The sequence below is a fragment of the Eublepharis macularius genome, chromosome 7, assembly GCF_028583425.1.
Source record: "Eublepharis macularius isolate TG4126 chromosome 7, MPM_Emac_v1.0, whole genome shotgun sequence".
NCBI classification, from domain to species: Eukaryota; Metazoa; Chordata; class Lepidosauria; order Squamata; family Eublepharidae; genus Eublepharis; species Eublepharis macularius.
The window spans coordinates 136177217-136194792 of NC_072796.1; the positions used below are offsets into that span (position 1 = coordinate 136177217).

General features: G+C 42.2%; 1 protein-coding gene across 1 annotated transcript in view; it reads right to left on the reverse strand.

Moving 5' to 3' along the window:
• Nucleotides 1–17576, reverse strand: part of TRAPPC9 (trafficking protein particle complex subunit 9) — a 500310-nt gene that overhangs the window by 452377 nt on the left and 30357 nt on the right. The window contains exons 6-10 of the mRNA XM_054984964.1: nt 15632–15658; nt 13421–13542; nt 11119–11244; nt 7446–7662; nt 5011–5154 (exon numbers count right to left, since the gene is read on the reverse strand). Coding sequence (XP_054840939.1) covers nt 5011–5154; nt 7446–7662; nt 11119–11244; nt 13421–13542; nt 15632–15658 — 636 coding nt within the window. The remainder of the gene's footprint in view (nt 1–5010; nt 5155–7445; nt 7663–11118; nt 11245–13420; nt 13543–15631; nt 15659–17576) is intronic.

The window sequence follows — 17576 nt, forward strand, 5'->3', positions numbered from 1 at the left end:
GGTCTAGCATCGCTCTCACATCTCCATTCTTCTTGGGAACCAGGAACAGGATGGAATAGACTCCAGATTCCCTCCAGTTCTATGGGATCAGCTCTTTTGATCCGATGAGGAGGAGACGGTCTACTGCCTGGAACACGAGGTGATGCTGGGTTGAACAGCAATACCTATCAACCTGAATGAACCAGTCTTGAGGCAGAAAACTGAGCTACAATGAGTTGCCCCTGGATACTGTATACTGATCTCAGATTGTATGGTGCCAGGCATTCACAAAGCATAGCAGGCGGCCCCTGATGTCTGGGGGGGGTCCCCCCCTCTGGTGGTCTGATGTCAGGGTGAGGATTTCTTTCCTCCTTCTCTGGTGCTGGATGAGGGCTTGCTGGCACTGGCTGAAGGTTTGGCTTGGTGCCACTTTCCTTTGGTCCTGTAGGATCTGAAGTCAGGGTTGGGTGCGGATTCCTGAAAGGATTTAAACCTTTTCAACAGTTTATTTGCATACTGGTCTTCTAGACAGATTAGCACCCACTTAAAGCAATGAACCAAGTCAGTGGTATTATCCCCACAATATGGCTAGGGAGCTGGAGCTGAGAGGCCACCTAGTAAGTTCACAGCGATAGTGAGATTCAAACCGGCAAAGTGCTGCATAGCAATTCAACTGCTTAACCGCTACACTACGCCAGCTTTCACATTCCCCTTGCTGAGTGCCTGAATCTGAAAGTCCTCTGCATTCCACCATCTTCCCTCCCTTTCCCCATCTTAACCCTGGAAAAAAGTGTGGAGGGGTCTTCTCTTATAGTCCCACCAGTTCAAGACAGCGCTCAGCAAACCACTGTGGACACATCTGGCTAGAGGGGCTATGTTCAGCCGCAGGCTTTCAGGAATTTGGAACAGCAAGGAGAGCATTGCAAGGCTTTGAAGCCCTGACTGGGTGGCATGAGCATTCTTCCATCCTGGAGCATGAGTGCCCCAACCGCCACCGCAGTTGCAGCGGCTAAAGCAGAGTCCCCCACAGTGATCCTCCCCTCCCAAAGACAGAAACTTTGTGTAAAGGGGAGGGTATGCCAGAAAAGGGCCCCAACCCTACTCCTGCAGCAATAGATGAGAAGTTCTTCCAGTGAGGCAGAGAGAGGAAAGAAAAACAAGGAAGACTATGGAGAAAAGGAGTTGCCGCACTGTCTAATAATGCAGAGAAATGACCGCCTGTCTACAAACCAGACAGGGCCAAGACGAGAAGACTGTGGAAGAACCCCCTCCCATCAGGAGACAGCAAAAGAGCGATGACCGTTGCCTGCCTCCAGGGAGGAGCTTCTTCCCATCAGCAGTGACTGTTCTACCCTGGACCACTGGCAAGTTGCCAAGTTCCTGTTATATGTGGATATCACTTAACAAAGTGGAAGCAATGCAATAGAACAGGAGTGATTTCTGGTCTCTTCCAAACTCAGAATTTTATCTCTCTGAGAAGAAGGTGTTTACTATATTAACAAGTCAGAAAATAATTGTGTTTTATCTTACAACCTTCAGCTCTCAAGACAATTTTATTAGTTTTCATCCCCCCCCCTTTTTATTCCTGCTGTGCAGAGCCTGGGGGGGGGAAAGCAAGAGTATACATCATGTACCTATATCTCCTTTCAATATTTTTAAGGAGAACTTTTATGCTCTTCAGTTCTGTCCTACACTACCCTCACACACATTACATGTTTTGTTTCTTTGCTTGTGGTCTGTACTTGGCATTTATTCACATATGCATGTCACATAAATTCTTGTCGTGTGTCCCTTTGCAAGCTAGAACACTGCAGCAAATAAAGAAGTGGGCTTGAATATGGACTAGCTTTGATTCATTTTTCTCTCTGTGTGTCCGGGGATGAGCACCTCAAGCGCCCCGGATTTGCCACAGACCTCTTACCTGAAGACCAACGGCACCCCGGTTGCGGGCACAGAGAGCCCAGGGGAGGCGACTCAGCTCCAGCCAGCAGAGAGTGAGGGGGGAAAGGAGCCAGCTGAGGACGACTGCCAGGCGCGCACTGCCCAGCCAAGCCCCAAAGGGCAAGAAGCACGCATGCCTACCTGGGGTGCTGAGACCAGGACAGACGGGCTAGAAGCCCCTGCCCAAGCCCTAGGGGGAACCAGCAGCAACCTCCACCCTGGGGAACTAGCCAGAAGTCAGGAGGTCAGGGCAGCACCTCGTGAGCAGAGGCAGAAGCAGCCAAGCTGCATCACCTGGAAAAGCCCTGCAAGCCCCATCCTGCAGGAAAGGATGAGAGAGCAGGGAATGAGGGGAGGAGGAACTCCTGAGGGGGCCACCAGCTGGGTTACATGTAGCCCCACCCTGCAAGAAAGAATAGGAGAGCAGGGAGAGACTGGGACGAGGGAGGAAACACCTGAGGGCATGCCCAGCTGGAGAGCATCCGGGATAGAGCAGAGCCTGGGAGGAAGGGAGGAGGAAGTTGGGAGAAGCCCTATAAAGGCAGGCTCAGGAGGGAGCTCGTGGTGGGTTGTGTAGGAGCGTGGTGGGGTTTGGGAGAGTGAAAGAGAGAAGCTGGAAGAAGTAGGAGTGAGAGAGATGAGGGACAGAAGGAAGAGCAAGCCCAGAGGAGGCAAAGAGGGCAGAGGCTTTGGAAGGCGAGGAGAAAGGGGAGGCAGCCGGGACTCTGTCAGGTAGAGCAGGCCTGCCAGTGGGCTGAGAGGGAGAGAGGGTGATGTATACCCCCCCTCCTTCCACAGAGCAAGAACCTGCGTTGTCCCTGATGGCTTCCTAGACTCAAGGGCAGGCGTGCCGACGGCCAGCATAGTGGCGCCCATGGCGGAACCTGACACTATGACATGAACTGACCATATGGATCGGACAAGTCAATCAACCTCAGTTCCCTACATGTGCAATAGGAACGATGGTGATACACTTCACCAAGATGTTTAGAAGAAAAGCTCATGTTGCAAACCCATTTTCAGTTTTCCAGTGTGTTCAAATTATTAGTATGAAGCAATAGCACAAACATTTTTACATTATATTAGCACTGATAACTTAGATATCAAATACAGTGATGACCAGTCTACTTCAAGATATTCCAAGTGTTCCCCGAGATGAAAGTCACACAGAAAAGAGAAAATATTTCACTATTTATGTTATTTATATTATCAAGCTAAGCCTACATTGCAAAACGTATTTTGTTTAGTTTCTCACTATTATAATTAACTGTCTGACACTAGGAAAAAAAACCTAATGAGTTATGCAAAGACAAGTTGCAGGCACTTTCAATTAACCAAGATAATTTTTTTTGCACATTAAGCCAACTCATTAGCCAAGTGTCAGATAAACCATCCTTCACTCTCACTCATGAATTAATGGCAAGCATTAATTTATACAAGATGCCCTGCTCAGTCTGATTATATTTTTATTTCAGCCTTTGAATCTATAATCCAACATTTCTAAAAATGATTTTCACAACTGCCCAACTTGTGAAATTCACAGTTAAACCCCAATGGAACCACTGAGCTGGAAAATAAAGCCCCCGGCTCTCTCTCCAGAATTCTCTCACTGGCGAAACTTTTTCTGAAACAGCATCCAAGAAATTTCCCACTTTCCGGAACTGAGACTTCTTTTCCCTCTCAGGTGCCAATTATGAATGAAGTTAATGAGTATGCATTAATCCGAAGCAAGCAGAATGCAACAAAGCTTGAAAATCATGGCATAGGGAGTACACCAAGTGATAGTCTCAAAGCCTAATGCAAAACACACTAATGTGAAGGCACAGCACCATTTATGTCCTAATGGAAGAGCTCAGAGAATGGTCTCAAGGTTCCTGCTGTAATTCTGTTTCTGAAAGTCAGGAGATCTGGGCCAGGCCGCTGCCTGGACAGATGTGTCATAAGATGCTCAGAGAAGAAACACAGAACCTAGCTTATTAGATTTTCTGTAACCAAACATAATAAGCATTACATTTTTGTCATCGAGTTGGGGAGCGGGTGTTATATATTATTATGAATAACTGGAACAAAAATATGCTCTAGGGAAGTAGATCTGACATTGTTATGCATGCCTTGGTCATACTTAAGATGGTTATGTTCTGCACAGAGGGGCCTTCAAAAAGTATTTAGAGTCTTCAATTGATTCAGAATGTGACAGCCAGAAATAATCTGAGTCTTGCCTTCCTGTGCATACTAGCAGTATTGTACTATACACACTGGCTCACAATTCATGTTAGAGGTCAGTCAGTGCTGATTTTATCCTTTAAAACCATAAAACGGTTCGGGATGAGGATATGTTAAGGACTGCCTTTGTTTAGGCCATAAACAGATGCTCTTTTCTGCATTCTATCATCATCTGAGGTATGATAAACAAGCATGAATTAGAAAACTCTTTCAGCTATGGCACCTAAACTCTGAAACTCTGACATTTTATGAGCTGAATTCCTGCACCTTCCTTCAGCTTGCACAGTGTCGCCATCTGTTACGGAGATAGTTCTCTGGTGTGAAGAACATTTCTCTGGTAAATGGAAAATGCATGGAAAACACTAAGTAATGGAGGAATGTGTCCACAACAGAGGACAGCACTAGAAAAGCAAAACAGATATGGGACCAAAGTCTATAGGCCTTTGCGCTTCTCAATTATACTGTAGTACTAAAATGTATAATTATAATCAGATGTTTGTTAATTAAATACAATATACAAATTAAACCAATGTTAAAAATCATTTTGACAATCCACTAGTTATATACAATCATTTTGAGCGAGCATTTTTCTAAAAACGATAGCACCTGCTCTACCACTTGGCCAACTCATGCCACTTATTAAATCACTTCTGAAACAGAGAAGATTTGTGATGCAAGTGGAAGAGGTTGCTGATCAAAAAATGTAAGTCAAAAATCACACTGGACGTATTTCAAACTCTTATGTATACAAACAGCAGTATGGATCCCATCCTTTCTAAAACAATGTATATAATAATATATCTGTTAATATTATGCATTCGCAATACCATAAATATGTATATATTTTAATTGAAAATATATACATACCTTGATCAGAAAGAAAATCTAGCATGGTTTGCAGGAGAAAAGATAGATGCCGGACTGAAAGCGCTGGGTTTCCCATTCTTCTAGATGCATACACTAACTCATGAAGCAAACGCATCTGGACAGCAGCCCACCCACGATGAGTTCCTTTTAAAAGGTAAAAACACGTTACATTACAAGATGCTAAAATATCCTCTATAAAATCAATTTTAAAAGAGATTTTTGGAGTGTCAGCCTAGGATCCAGGAGACCCAGTCCATATCCCCACTCCACCGTGGAAGTTTGCTGAGTAACTTTGGACTAGTCACACCCTCTCAGCGTAACCTACTTCACTGGATGGTTGTGAAGATAAACTGGAGGAGTGGAGAACAACGTAAGCTGCTCTGGGTCCCCACTGGGGAGATAGGAGAGGTATGAAATAATTAATTAATTAGATGCAGGGCTGCCAAGTAGGCATAGGATAGCCGACAGGCATTCATCAGGTAGATCTCCAAAAGCAGCTACTCTGTGATGGATTGCCTGTGCTGCATTGCACAAAAGGATGAGAGGACAGCACCAATGCCAAATCCTCATGTGTGCACTGCAAGACTGCTCCTAAGCTAAAGGTCTCGATGTTAACTGTGCCCAAGGTTCCTGAACACCTCTAAGCCATCCTGCAAAAAAGCTCCTTGTGTTCCCTACATTGTTATACCATACCTCTTTGCCATATGGATAAAAAATCAATCTAATATTTCATATTACACCAACCAATTACAGTTTTTTTAAAAAAATTAGGACTGCTTTTAATTTTGTTTCTATGTTTATTAGCAGTCCTAAATTGTGTTTTTAAACTGTTTGCATTCATTTTATGATTTTTATCTTATTCATATTTTAAGCTTCCTTTAGTTCCTGCAAGGTATAAAGGTCACTAGTAACTGTTATAAATAAACACACACACATATGCAAACACACACACTGTGGCACTGAACACAGATCATTGCAATCAATCTGATGTTCACTAATATTCTTCGTATCCAAGATATATTTTCTCTCAAATTCTTTTTGACATTACATAATTTGCCTGAATGCCCATTAAATGTTAAACAGAAATTAGTTTAATGGTAAAGAGTCCAGTAGCACCTTTAAGACCAACCAACTTTACTATAGCATAAGCTTTTAAGAACTACAGTTCTCTTTGTCAGATGCATCTGACAAAGAAAACTGTAGTTCTCGACAGCTTATACTCAGGGCTTTTTTTCTGGGAAAAGAGGTGGTGGAACTCAGTGGGTTGCCCTTGGAGCAAATGGTCACATGGCTGGTGCCCCCGCCCCCGATCTCCAGAGAGAGGGGAGTTTAGATTGTCCTCCGCGCTGCCAAGTGGCGCGGAGGGCAATCTCAGCTCCCCTCTGTCTGGAGATCAGGGGGCGGGGTCACCAGCCATGTAACCATTTTCAAGAGGTTCCAGAACTCCGTTCCATGGCATTCCCGCTGAAAAAAAGCCCTGCTTATACTACAGTAAAGTTGGTTAGTCTTAAAGTGCTACTGGACTCTTTACCATTTTGCTACTACAGAATAACACAGATAACTCCTCTGGAGAAATTAAGTTTATCATCTGAAAACTGGGCTTAAAATCAATTATTTGACATTGGCCCAACACTAGGCTCAAATCTTGCTGGCCCAACAGAGCAATTGTTTTTAAAAAAGTCAAATTAATCCTCATTAAGGCTAGAAGGAACAGACAAATATTTGATTAAAATACTAATAAAAATAAAATTATTTAGATATTAGTTAGTGAGTAGCTGTGTTGGTCTGCAGTAGAACAGCAGGATTTGGGTCCACTGGCATCTTAGAGACCAACAAGATTTTCAAAGCGTAAACTTTCGACAGTCAGAGCTCCCTTCTTCAGACACGAGTAGGAATGGAGAACCTGAGCCTTGATAGCTCAGCCAAAAGTGGGTGGGGTGTTACAAGGGAGGGCAGCAGGATGTAAAGGTACAATGCAGCTTGATTAGAACAGAAATTAGCATCTGTAGTAAGATAAGAATAAAGTCTCTGTACACACACACCCCGGGGGGTGGGGGGGGGGGCGGTGTCCATTGTTCTGAATTCATGGATAAACTCAATTTCAGCAATGTCAAGGGGAGATTACAATGTGAGAAATGAAATAGAGTTTATCTACCAGAGTCTCAGCTACTAGCTAGGGCCTACCACAGAAAGGCTGGAAGAGCCACCGTTCCAATGTCTTAAAATTTGCCTTTGCTTGCCCAGCTTTTCCTCATATTAGTGAGTATAAATTCACAGATCTGATCCATGTACAGGTTCACATCCCATTCAACACCCAATTTCTAATCTGACTTATGTATATTCTTTTAATATATTCCATCCAAGTTTTTTTAAAAAAATCTAGGAGAGACGGAGTGTACGTGCACCTCCTCCCGCCCTTTTAAGACCAGTCGTACCTTTGCTGAAATCCTTAGGGTCCAAAGACAGACTGTAACCAGGAAGGGTTTCCAAAAGAAGCTTGTAGCAGGCTCTCCACCCGGGCTCCGTTATGCTGGGTGCCACACACTGCATTGCTGCGACACGTTTGAAGAACGCAGATTTGCGGTGAAATCCAATACGTTCATACAACTCGGACAGAATACTGTAGCGCTGAATTTTCTCTTCTTCAGACAGCTGAAAGTTATTTTTTAATAATAACAGAAAATGACACATTTTTATTCTGGAATTTCTTAAAACAAAAACTTTTTGATGACCACATATTTGCCCGGTAAGTTTTTTGTTGTTGGGGCGAAAATCTGTTATTTCAGGAAAAAATACAACGTTAATATGGTGTGGCCATATTATGGTCAAATGGTCTTTTGCCATTTGATATATGGCAAAAGACAGAAAGACACACTGTGGTACTTTCTGGTGGGTAGCCGTGTAGAAGAACAAGATTTCGGTCTGGTAACACCTTGGAGACCAACTACATTTCCAGGGTGTGAGCTTTGAATCAAAGCTCTCTTTGGCAGACGCTCGCCACTGAGCCAAACGGACATAATCAAGAAACATAATCTCTCACAATACAACTTCACTCATGCTGGAAAAAATGCAATGAACAGCCTCAGAAACAATCCAGTCTCATAATTAAAGAAGGTGACAAAGGGGGAGCAGTTGTCATCATGGAGAAATTTGTCTACTTTCAGGAGGCTGAAAGGTATTTGACTCTCAAAAGCTCACATCCTGGAAATCTAGATGATCTCTAAGGAGCTACTGGATCCAAATATTACACTGTGATACTGAGAACTATGGCCACAATCTAGAACAGCTATAAAATTAGTTCCGTAAGTTCAGGGGTGTGGATGTGTTTCTTGACTAGTGCCCCCCACCCCCGCCTCATGACAACCTACTTTTGTGCCTAAGGAATTTAAAAAACAATTGGTAATATGGTATTGGATTCAAATGTCCAAAGATGGAGGGGAAAAAACCAAACTTCCACTGGGTTAGCTCAAACCTCTGGGAAGATCCTAACAGGCTCTTTGGATTATATGATACTCAGCAAATTGAGAATTTAATCCCCTGAACACTAAAGAACTGTACTTCTAGGTATGATCAAAATATGTTTTAAGACAAATGAACTATGGACAGCCACAGGAGAATGTCTAAGATATTATGCAAAGTTATCCTAATCAAATTCAGAAAACAGCCTAATGCCATTTCAGTTTCCTACACAGCTTAAAGTTCTGACTCTGTACATTGTTGAGCAGGATATACCTTGCTGAGAACCAAACCTGAGTAAGGAGCAACGAGAAGCTCGGTGGGCATCACACAAGACAAGTAACCCAAACTACCAATTCTCGTTCGAACATTTGTATCAAATCCCATCAGGGCTCATTATTTCTGATGCTTGACTGACATGTTTAAAAGACTGAACTAAACCCACAAGAGAAATCTATTTTGTTTGAATTGCTCAGAGGCTGCTATGCAATATTTCACATTGACAGAATTACAGCAACAGCTATAAGCAATCCTGAGTGCAGCACTGGTGACCCCTAGTGAACAAAGAACATTAAAAGTACAATTAAATCTGCCACAGCCGATATAGCGAGTGACATATTCCCAAAAGGTTTTGAGTATTTTGAAGCAAGTAAACGGGAGCATCACAGCACCAGAAACATTAAAAATTCAGAGATGTTAACTATTTGTAAGTGAAGTTCGATTAAAAATTCCTCTAAGGAAAACTACTCAGTGATAACGTTTCATTGACCCTATTCGTAGGGCTGGACATTTCAAACTGTGAGCACCACGGGGCTTAAAAGATACAGTTTACCCCTTCCCCCAGAAGCCCCTCAAAAGCTGGTGCAGAGCACTGTGCGGTTCTCACAGACAAAATACCACCGGAGGCGGGAGGGAAATCAGGGGATTCATCCTCACTTCCTACTCTAATGTCGCCTCTTGTGCTAGTTGAAGCTTCAAGTCTGTGAGCACCTTTGGATCATGGTTTATACAGAATCCAATCCATACTAAAATATTTAAAAAGTGATAATATTTTTTAAAAATTACATTTTATTGCATTTATTCTGTTTTAGTAAAGAAAGAAAACAAAGCACAAGATCTTACAGCAGCATCAACAGAACGTTTTAAAATATAACAATCAGCAACCAGTGTTGTATGAATGTCAAAATGTATACATAAAATTTTCTTAGATGATCCACACCTCCAGTATTATCATTATTTGAACTACAGGAATGCTTCAGTATGTATGGGGTTAAATGTCATCTGGATACAACGGTCATTTTTAAATGGTCTCGCAAAACTCTCTAAGTTATCCAAAACCCAATTCCAGTTACCATCTAAAGGCAACATACCTAAAATAATTACAGTAATATTCTATGGAATATTTTAAAATATCCATTGCTTTCTAAACCTTGTTTTCAAAGTTGTTGTGTAAATTCAGGCATTTGTGCTGTACCTGTTTTATTTTAGTTTTCTTAGAGAAACCTTACTGATTATTATATGCATCTGACAAAGAGAGCTGTGGCTCTTGAAAGCTTATGCTACAGTAATGTTGGTTAGTCTTAAGGTGCTACTGGACTCTTCGCTATTTTGCTACTGCAAACTAACACGGCTAACTCCTCTGGACTTACTGATTATAGCAAGTTTCAGGTAGGTAGCCGTGCTGGTTTGCAAAAGAGCAGTAGGATGTGAGTCCAGAGGCACTTTAAGAGACTAAAAAGGGTATAAGCTTTCGAAAGTCAAAGTTTTTGAGGAAGGAAGTTCTGATTCTCAAAAGATTATACCCTGAAAATCCTATTAGTTGCTAAGGTACCACTGGACTCAAATACTGCTGATTATAGCAAGACATCAAAACAGATAAATTTATTATAACAACCCCAGCTCAATTTTTTTCAGTAATGTTTGGGTTAAACAGGTGGTTGTGTCTTTCATGGGGGGGGGGGGGGTTCTCAAAGCAGAAAATGAAAGGTTCCACTTCTGCCAGTTTCTTAGATACTCTGTACTGGGCACATTCTTGTTTCACCCCTGACAAGCATCTTCAGGCTAGGCCCTTTGCATCTCTCTCACCGAAACTAATTTGTTTGGATATCATTTAAGATACATGCTACAGATACGTTAAACATTTTCTCTTAACCTAAGGCTCGGGTTGCCAGCCCCGTGCTCGAGGTGGGATCCCCACCCCCACCTGCCACTCGCTCCCTCCCACTCACCTGGCCAGCAGCAGGGAAAAAGTGTTAGGAAGCAGGCTGGAGCCTCTGAAGCATGTGACAAAATAGTACGTGCACCACAGGACAGAGAGCGCTTTCAACTGTCAGCGCTTCTGGTTTAAAACAGAAACAGTGGGGGCTCAGCAGGGCCAAATCAGCCCAAAACATAGCAATTCCTCTATTTGGGGGGCCGATTTGGTCCTGCTGGGCTCCAGCGGTTTCAGTTTTATACCTGAGGTGATGTCAGCAGAAGCTCCCAGAGCATGCATGTGCTTGTGCATGTGCAAAAAAGGACTAACCCCCCCACAACATAACCACCACCATGCAGTATAAAAGGTAAAGGGGGGGGGAAGCCCTACTGATGTTAGAAGTGTAAGTGATATTCAACTGCCAATAGGTAAAGACTTTACATTAATTACTTTCTCACCTGACGAAGGTTAATGTAAACAGCATTCTGAAGGAATTCAGAAGCCTCCATGCTTCTTTTCTGTATTGCCAGGACTCTCACGGCCTTCACGCAGGCTTCCAGCTCAATCACTCCAGCGTTCTTGTACTAGGAAGCAAGAAAAGCATAGGGTACTGAAACAACATTCAACTGTGTGCCCCCATACTCATATATGTAGTGCCATCCTCTATGGGAATAGATTATTAAGAACAGCTGCATGATTAAATTTTAACATAACCTGTCAGTCATGCAAAGCTGTCTTGTCCATCTAGACCAAATACTTAAAGTTTACAGATAAAACATAACAAAGGACTAACAAGTTAAACACACACACACACACAGAGAGAACATACCAACCTAGCAAAAAAGACTTCTTTAACAATGCATAATTGTTCCACAATCAGAATACTTACAGCTCTCTAAAATTCAATAGAATATTGCATGGGATGGCAGCCAAAATGTTATTATTATTCATCCCTCCTTTTATTTCTGCACAGTAATTTTAAATACTGCATAAAAGATTTATAGCATCAATTTTCAGATTGCTTGCATGTACCTTCCTCCATCAATTTCAAGGCTACAAATATTCTAAACTGGGACTTCCCCTATTCCAAATTCCAATAGGGAGAAAGTTGGCTTAATTTTCCTAAAATAAAATAAAGCACAATGTACTTTAGTTTGTAGTCCATAGCATGGCAAATTATCCGGTTTGGTCCCTTATTGTACTTGGCTTCCTCCCATAAAACACAGGCATCAAGTGTCTTATCAGAATAAACTACAAACATTTTCGCATATTCTCTAGCATTCACTCCCAAGAAGTGGGTTTTAGAGAAAATGAAGAATCCTATGATGACATTAAAACTGGAACAAAGGTCATGTTCTGCAGATTCACAACACAGGACAAAGTAGAAAAGTTCTGTTGGTGCAGACCAGACCATTTTTCTAAACATTAATTTCCTCATTAGCCAGCCTGATGACCCTGGGAAATCCACAAGCTGAAAATGAAGGCAACAGTTCTCTTCTCAGAACTGGCCCGTACACTGTGCTCACCACAAAAAGTGCTTCAACAGTTTTGTTACGACTAATTCGTACTCTTTGGCTTCCGAAGCTGCAAGGCAACTAATGGGTTACACCAAGAAATGTATCTGAACCCAGCAGGGTTTGGGGCTGATTAACAATAGGGAAATGCAGTATCCCTGAAATCCAGGTCAGTACTAACTGGTCTAATCTGGTTAGAGAATCCTGAATTTATTCAACCATTATTCCCTATGGGGAATAACAGAGGAAACTAGGAGGCTGGGGGGTTTCAAGCAAACTTCACCAAATTTGCAGGGACCTTATTCGTTCCTGTCCACTAAAGACCCTCCCCTCCCAAGTTTCAGGAGACTGGACACCAGGGTCCAATTCTATGAGCCCCTGAACAAGCTGTCCCCAGCCACTCTCCATTGTTTCCTACGGGGGAAAGATTTTCAAGATTTACCAGGCAAAAGAAAATCTTCAGCGAAGGCAATCCCTGGCTAAAGGCAGTCCAAAGGCAAGTCCCACACCCAAGCAAGCTTAACCATCAAGCCCAACAGAACCAAAGCGATGCAAAGGAATCAATGCAAAACCAGACAATCCCAGACCCAAACTGAAGCAAGGAGGGGTGAAGTTTGCCAGAGGCAGTGGTGGCTTGAAGAGCTCTTTTGGAGCTAGGGCATGGATAGAGGGAAGGGATGGGACATCAGTGGGGACAGAGGGCTGGGCACGAGGCTGCATGACTGGCAGGCAGAAGAGCCTGGCACCAGGCTGGTGTGTAACAGTATGCAGCAGGCAGAGCCTCGTAGCCTCATGCTGGGCCCTCCCACCAGCTAGCCTCCTGCTGCTCTCCCGCTGTGGTGCAGAGCGTGCCTTCTTGCTTACTCCTGCTACGGCTGTCTCTGCAGCTGAATAATCCGGCCCATCAGAGTCCAGCTTCCAGATCCGATCCAGGATTCTTGAATGTGATCTGACATAGCCAGATTATGCCTCATCGGCAGAAATCCAATTATTTAGCTGGACCACAAATCCCGGATCACACACTCCTAACTGACAATATGGTACCTTAGGAGAAACGCTGGGTGTTACTGATATAATAACTCTCCCTTCTTAATCTGTTTCTTATATCTCCTATCCCTGCTCTGCCCTTCCAGCTTTCACCAACATCACTAGAGAAGGAGGTGTAGCCTTTGGGGATATATCAGAAAGGTAAATGATTTTCTTTCACGTATCAAATAAAACCTCTCGTATAATGCAGCAACATTACCTTGCTGTAGTAGGAAATGGCCTCTTTGTATTTATCTATAATGTCTTCAGGACTAAGACAGTTCTTTGCACGCCCTATTTCAGTACTGGTATCTGCATTGATACCATTTGAAGTAAGGGCACCTGCATTGAAGAGAAACAGGATTTTTCAAGTTAACAGCAGGTCTTACTTAATATAAACAAGGTCAGAGTAAAAAACAAAGAATTGTATCTCAGAAGATTAAACGCCTTTACCATTGGCAAGTTTTAACAAGTAACAGAGCTTTAAAAATAGTTGCCGTTTGTGTGGCCAAGCTAATGAATAATGCACATTTAATTTCCTAAATGTACTGATTGATTTGTTACAGAAAGATTTCTTTTGATAAAAGAAAGATTTCTTTTTAAAAGCTGTGCAAAGAAGAATTAGCAAGAACATACTGGTTGTTTAAATAACCATATAGAAAAAAACAACTTGCAAAGAAACATAACTCTATCATCGTGATGTCGAAATATGCTCCTATTTGTTTACTTGTTTGTTTTTATTTGAGATATTAATATGCCACTTTTCTCCCCGATGGGGACTCAAAGTTGCTTACAATTCCCCTCCTCTATTTTGGCTGAGCAACAGAATGCCCTGAGGTCAACTAGCAAGCTTCCATGGCAGAACGGTGATTTGAACCTGGGTCTCCCAGATCACAATCTGCCACCCTACCCACTACACTGTATGTTATTTAAATACTAATAAAACTCAACACAAATTCTGAGAAATATTCTGATTGCCAAGGGAATTTTATTGTTCTGACAGAAACACTGCTTAACAATATTCACATTTTACGTAAATTCCTTGTCATCAAACAGAATGATTCAAAAGCAGGGCTTTTTTTCTGGGGGAACGCGTTGGAACGGAGTTCTGGCACCTCTTAAAACTACTTGGCAACAGGGCTTTTTTTCAGCTGGAACGCGGGGGAACGGAGTTCCAGAACCTCTTGAAAATGGTCACATGGCTGGTGGCCCCGCCTCCTGATCTCCAGACAGAGGGGAGTTTAGATTGCCCTCCGCCATGTGACCATTTTCTCCGAGGGCAACCCACTGAGTTCCACCACCTCCTTTCCTATAAAAAAAGCCCTGCTTGGCAATAGTGCTTGAAAATAATATTCTTTCAAAGAATCCCGTGTGTTTCTTCCTCATTTCCCTCTTGAGTGTTCCGCCACCTCTTTTCCCGGAAAAAAAACCCTGCTCAAAAGTAACAAGATCTGCTAAAATACAGTATCAATTAGAAATAATTTAGATCTGCCTATTTTCCAAAGTCATTATTAAGATCGAAGATCACAGTTTTTCAGCACTGTGCCATTCTCTAAGTGGGTGACTTTTAAAAAAAAAAACTGAAAATCCTCAAATCTAAGTGATATATTGACTTTTTCTGAATACTGGGTTGTATCCAGTGGTTCCTTTCCACTAAAGTGAGGACTCATTTCTCCATCAAATAGCAGAACCACTGGGTTCAACTCACAAGCTTTATGTGTGTTGAGGGAGGGCAAGTTAAAATTTGAAATGCCTGGAGTTTATTTTAACATGCAGCTGGTGTGGGGGTAGAGAGATGAGGTATCAAGCAGCTATGATAGTCCTTAAAATAAAGGGATGAGACAAGAAAAAGAAAGAATATTAACATAAATATTCTTTTTTCTTTTACAAAAAATTCTTTCTTCCTCTGTTGTTTTAGCTTCCTTTCTTCCTTTCAACTGGAATCTATTTTCAGCAGCCAGAATTTTAGCAGCAGATAAAAGGTATAATTCTGAACTTCCAGCACTAACTACTTGGCTTAAACAAACTAGACTGCAAAACTAGCAAAACTTGTAATACTACAGGAATGGAAGAAGCACTGAGAATATTTCAGCCTGCTTAGATGTATTTGTTGATTCTGTGAAAATTAGACACATGTATATAAATATATGTTTTACAGCATTTTAGTCATTAATATCTGAATTTTAATATATGCGATATTATGCAACATTATTTATAGTGTATTAATATACCTTTATACTTTCATAATCTTTTTTTTCATTAAAAGACAATGTTCCCATGTGTATGTTCATGGCTTGGGAGACGGTAATACATTGGCTGCTTGTGCAATGGGGAAAACAGCTGAGAATAAACTGCTAGTACCATGTTTAAAAAACAGTACTAGAAAAACCTTTAACACAAAAATATATTTCGAAACACTTTATAAATATACCTGGATCAATGAGAACTTCTTGTGCCCCTAAGGGAAACCAAAGTGATAGTATTAACCAGCATTTCCAAAATAAACAATTACTTTTTTTTAACAATGCAAAGAAGCAATCAGTGGCAGAATTATTACAAAACACTTAGACCAAAATATAATATGGGGGACATGTTAGTAGCCATGTGGGGTCTTGTTGCTTTGCATGGATCTCTCAGCCCGGAAGATAACTCCACACAAATTACTATCCCACAAATATTTTCGCTGCAAAGATGTGTCTTAAAAGCGGGAGGAAGGAGAACTCCTGCACCTTTTATAAAACGTTCCTGTCTGTTCACCTGGGACAGCATCTGTCTCACTGCAGACCTCAGGCAGATGGTTGTTTAACAAGCTGATCTACTGCATGCTCTTTTCAACCTATTGCTGTTAGCGTTTATACAGCCACATCTGAAATTCTTCAGGAGGTTCATTTTGGCATTTTAATGTGACAGCTGAAATCAAGGCTTGTATACTGTCCACACGCCTGGTTGCCTCTAATGGCAAAGAACTGACTCCAAATAACTAAGCACGGAAGTTTTTGCAAAGTGTATGTATTCTCTCTGTTTTTTAAGATGGTCTGGTTTGCTGCAAATGATTAGCAAAGTTATGTGTGGGTAAGAGTTCTAGTAGGCTCTGTGGACACATCTGCGAGGATGGTAAAATCACACCGATGTCAAACTTTGCTTTTTTTTCTCATCAGCTTTACAGTGCCATACATGTTTCTGAGCCCACTGTTTTCAACGAATGTAGAAAAGCATAACTCTTTTGGGGACGGTGCTGTTGGGGGTGAGCAGTAAACCCCAAACTGTCTTCCCTGTGGGAATCCATGCGGCAAACAAGGATCCACGTGCATTCTGTACTGAAGCTTTAAGAGAGAAAGGTCCTTTAAGATGACAGGAGCAGCTAAGCTCCTGAGATTGAGCTATGAATCAGGGAGCCCCACCTGAGTTCATATCTTGCTTCTAGGATGCATTTGCTTTACTGCCTTAGGCAAGTCAGTCTCTCCCATTGCCAGCCCCCATCTGCAACATGAGGGTAGAGCTACCCGTTATAATCTGATGCGGATGCTAATGCTGCAATGAGCCCTGGCTCACAGAGGCTTATGCCACAATAAACCAGTCTTTAAGACACCACAAGACTCTAATATTTTGGCAGTGGCAGACTTAACACGGCTACCTCTCTGGAACAGAAACCAATGTCTTTCGTGTGTCAAGTTGCACTCCGTCTCGCTTTCCTCATTCTGCCTGAAGTGGCCAGTTGTCATTTAAAAGGTGGGAAGGAGGGCTTAGCAAGCATCCTGAAATAGCAAAGATCAGCCCAGTCTCTTTAATATTGTGCGTACAGCTTTCTGAATGTTTAAAGCATTTCATACACACTGTATTGAACATATGACAACTTTCCAAGGTATCTATTAAAGAAGACTACTCATGCTGCAAACATGTCACTTTGGAAGGTCTAACTATGGATGATGTTTCTCCCAGGTAAAGAAACATGTTCTCTGAATTTCTGTGCTTCCCAGGTATACAAGGGCCGGATTCAAGACAGAGACCATGGCACTGAGAAAGGAGACTTTGATCTTATATGTTATTTTCCTGACCTGAAACAGTCCTGGGGCACTATTTGTCCCAACTGATGGAAGTAAAAATATCTGGTGTATAAGAAGGAAGACGAGAAGACCCTTCCATACGGGGGAGCAGCAAGGATCAGTTAGACAGGAGTGGAAGATTTGTTTTCACTTACCGTGAAGCTTCCTTTCTCGGTAGTCCAGGAGTGGGGCAGTCCTTACTCTTGGGATATAGCTCTTCCTCTCCGAAGGCAGGGTCAGTCAGCTGATTTTGATCCTGGAAGGGAGGGGCTTGTCCCTGGAATCACCAATCCGTTCCCAAGCCCTGACTCCCCATCACGATACCATGAGAGA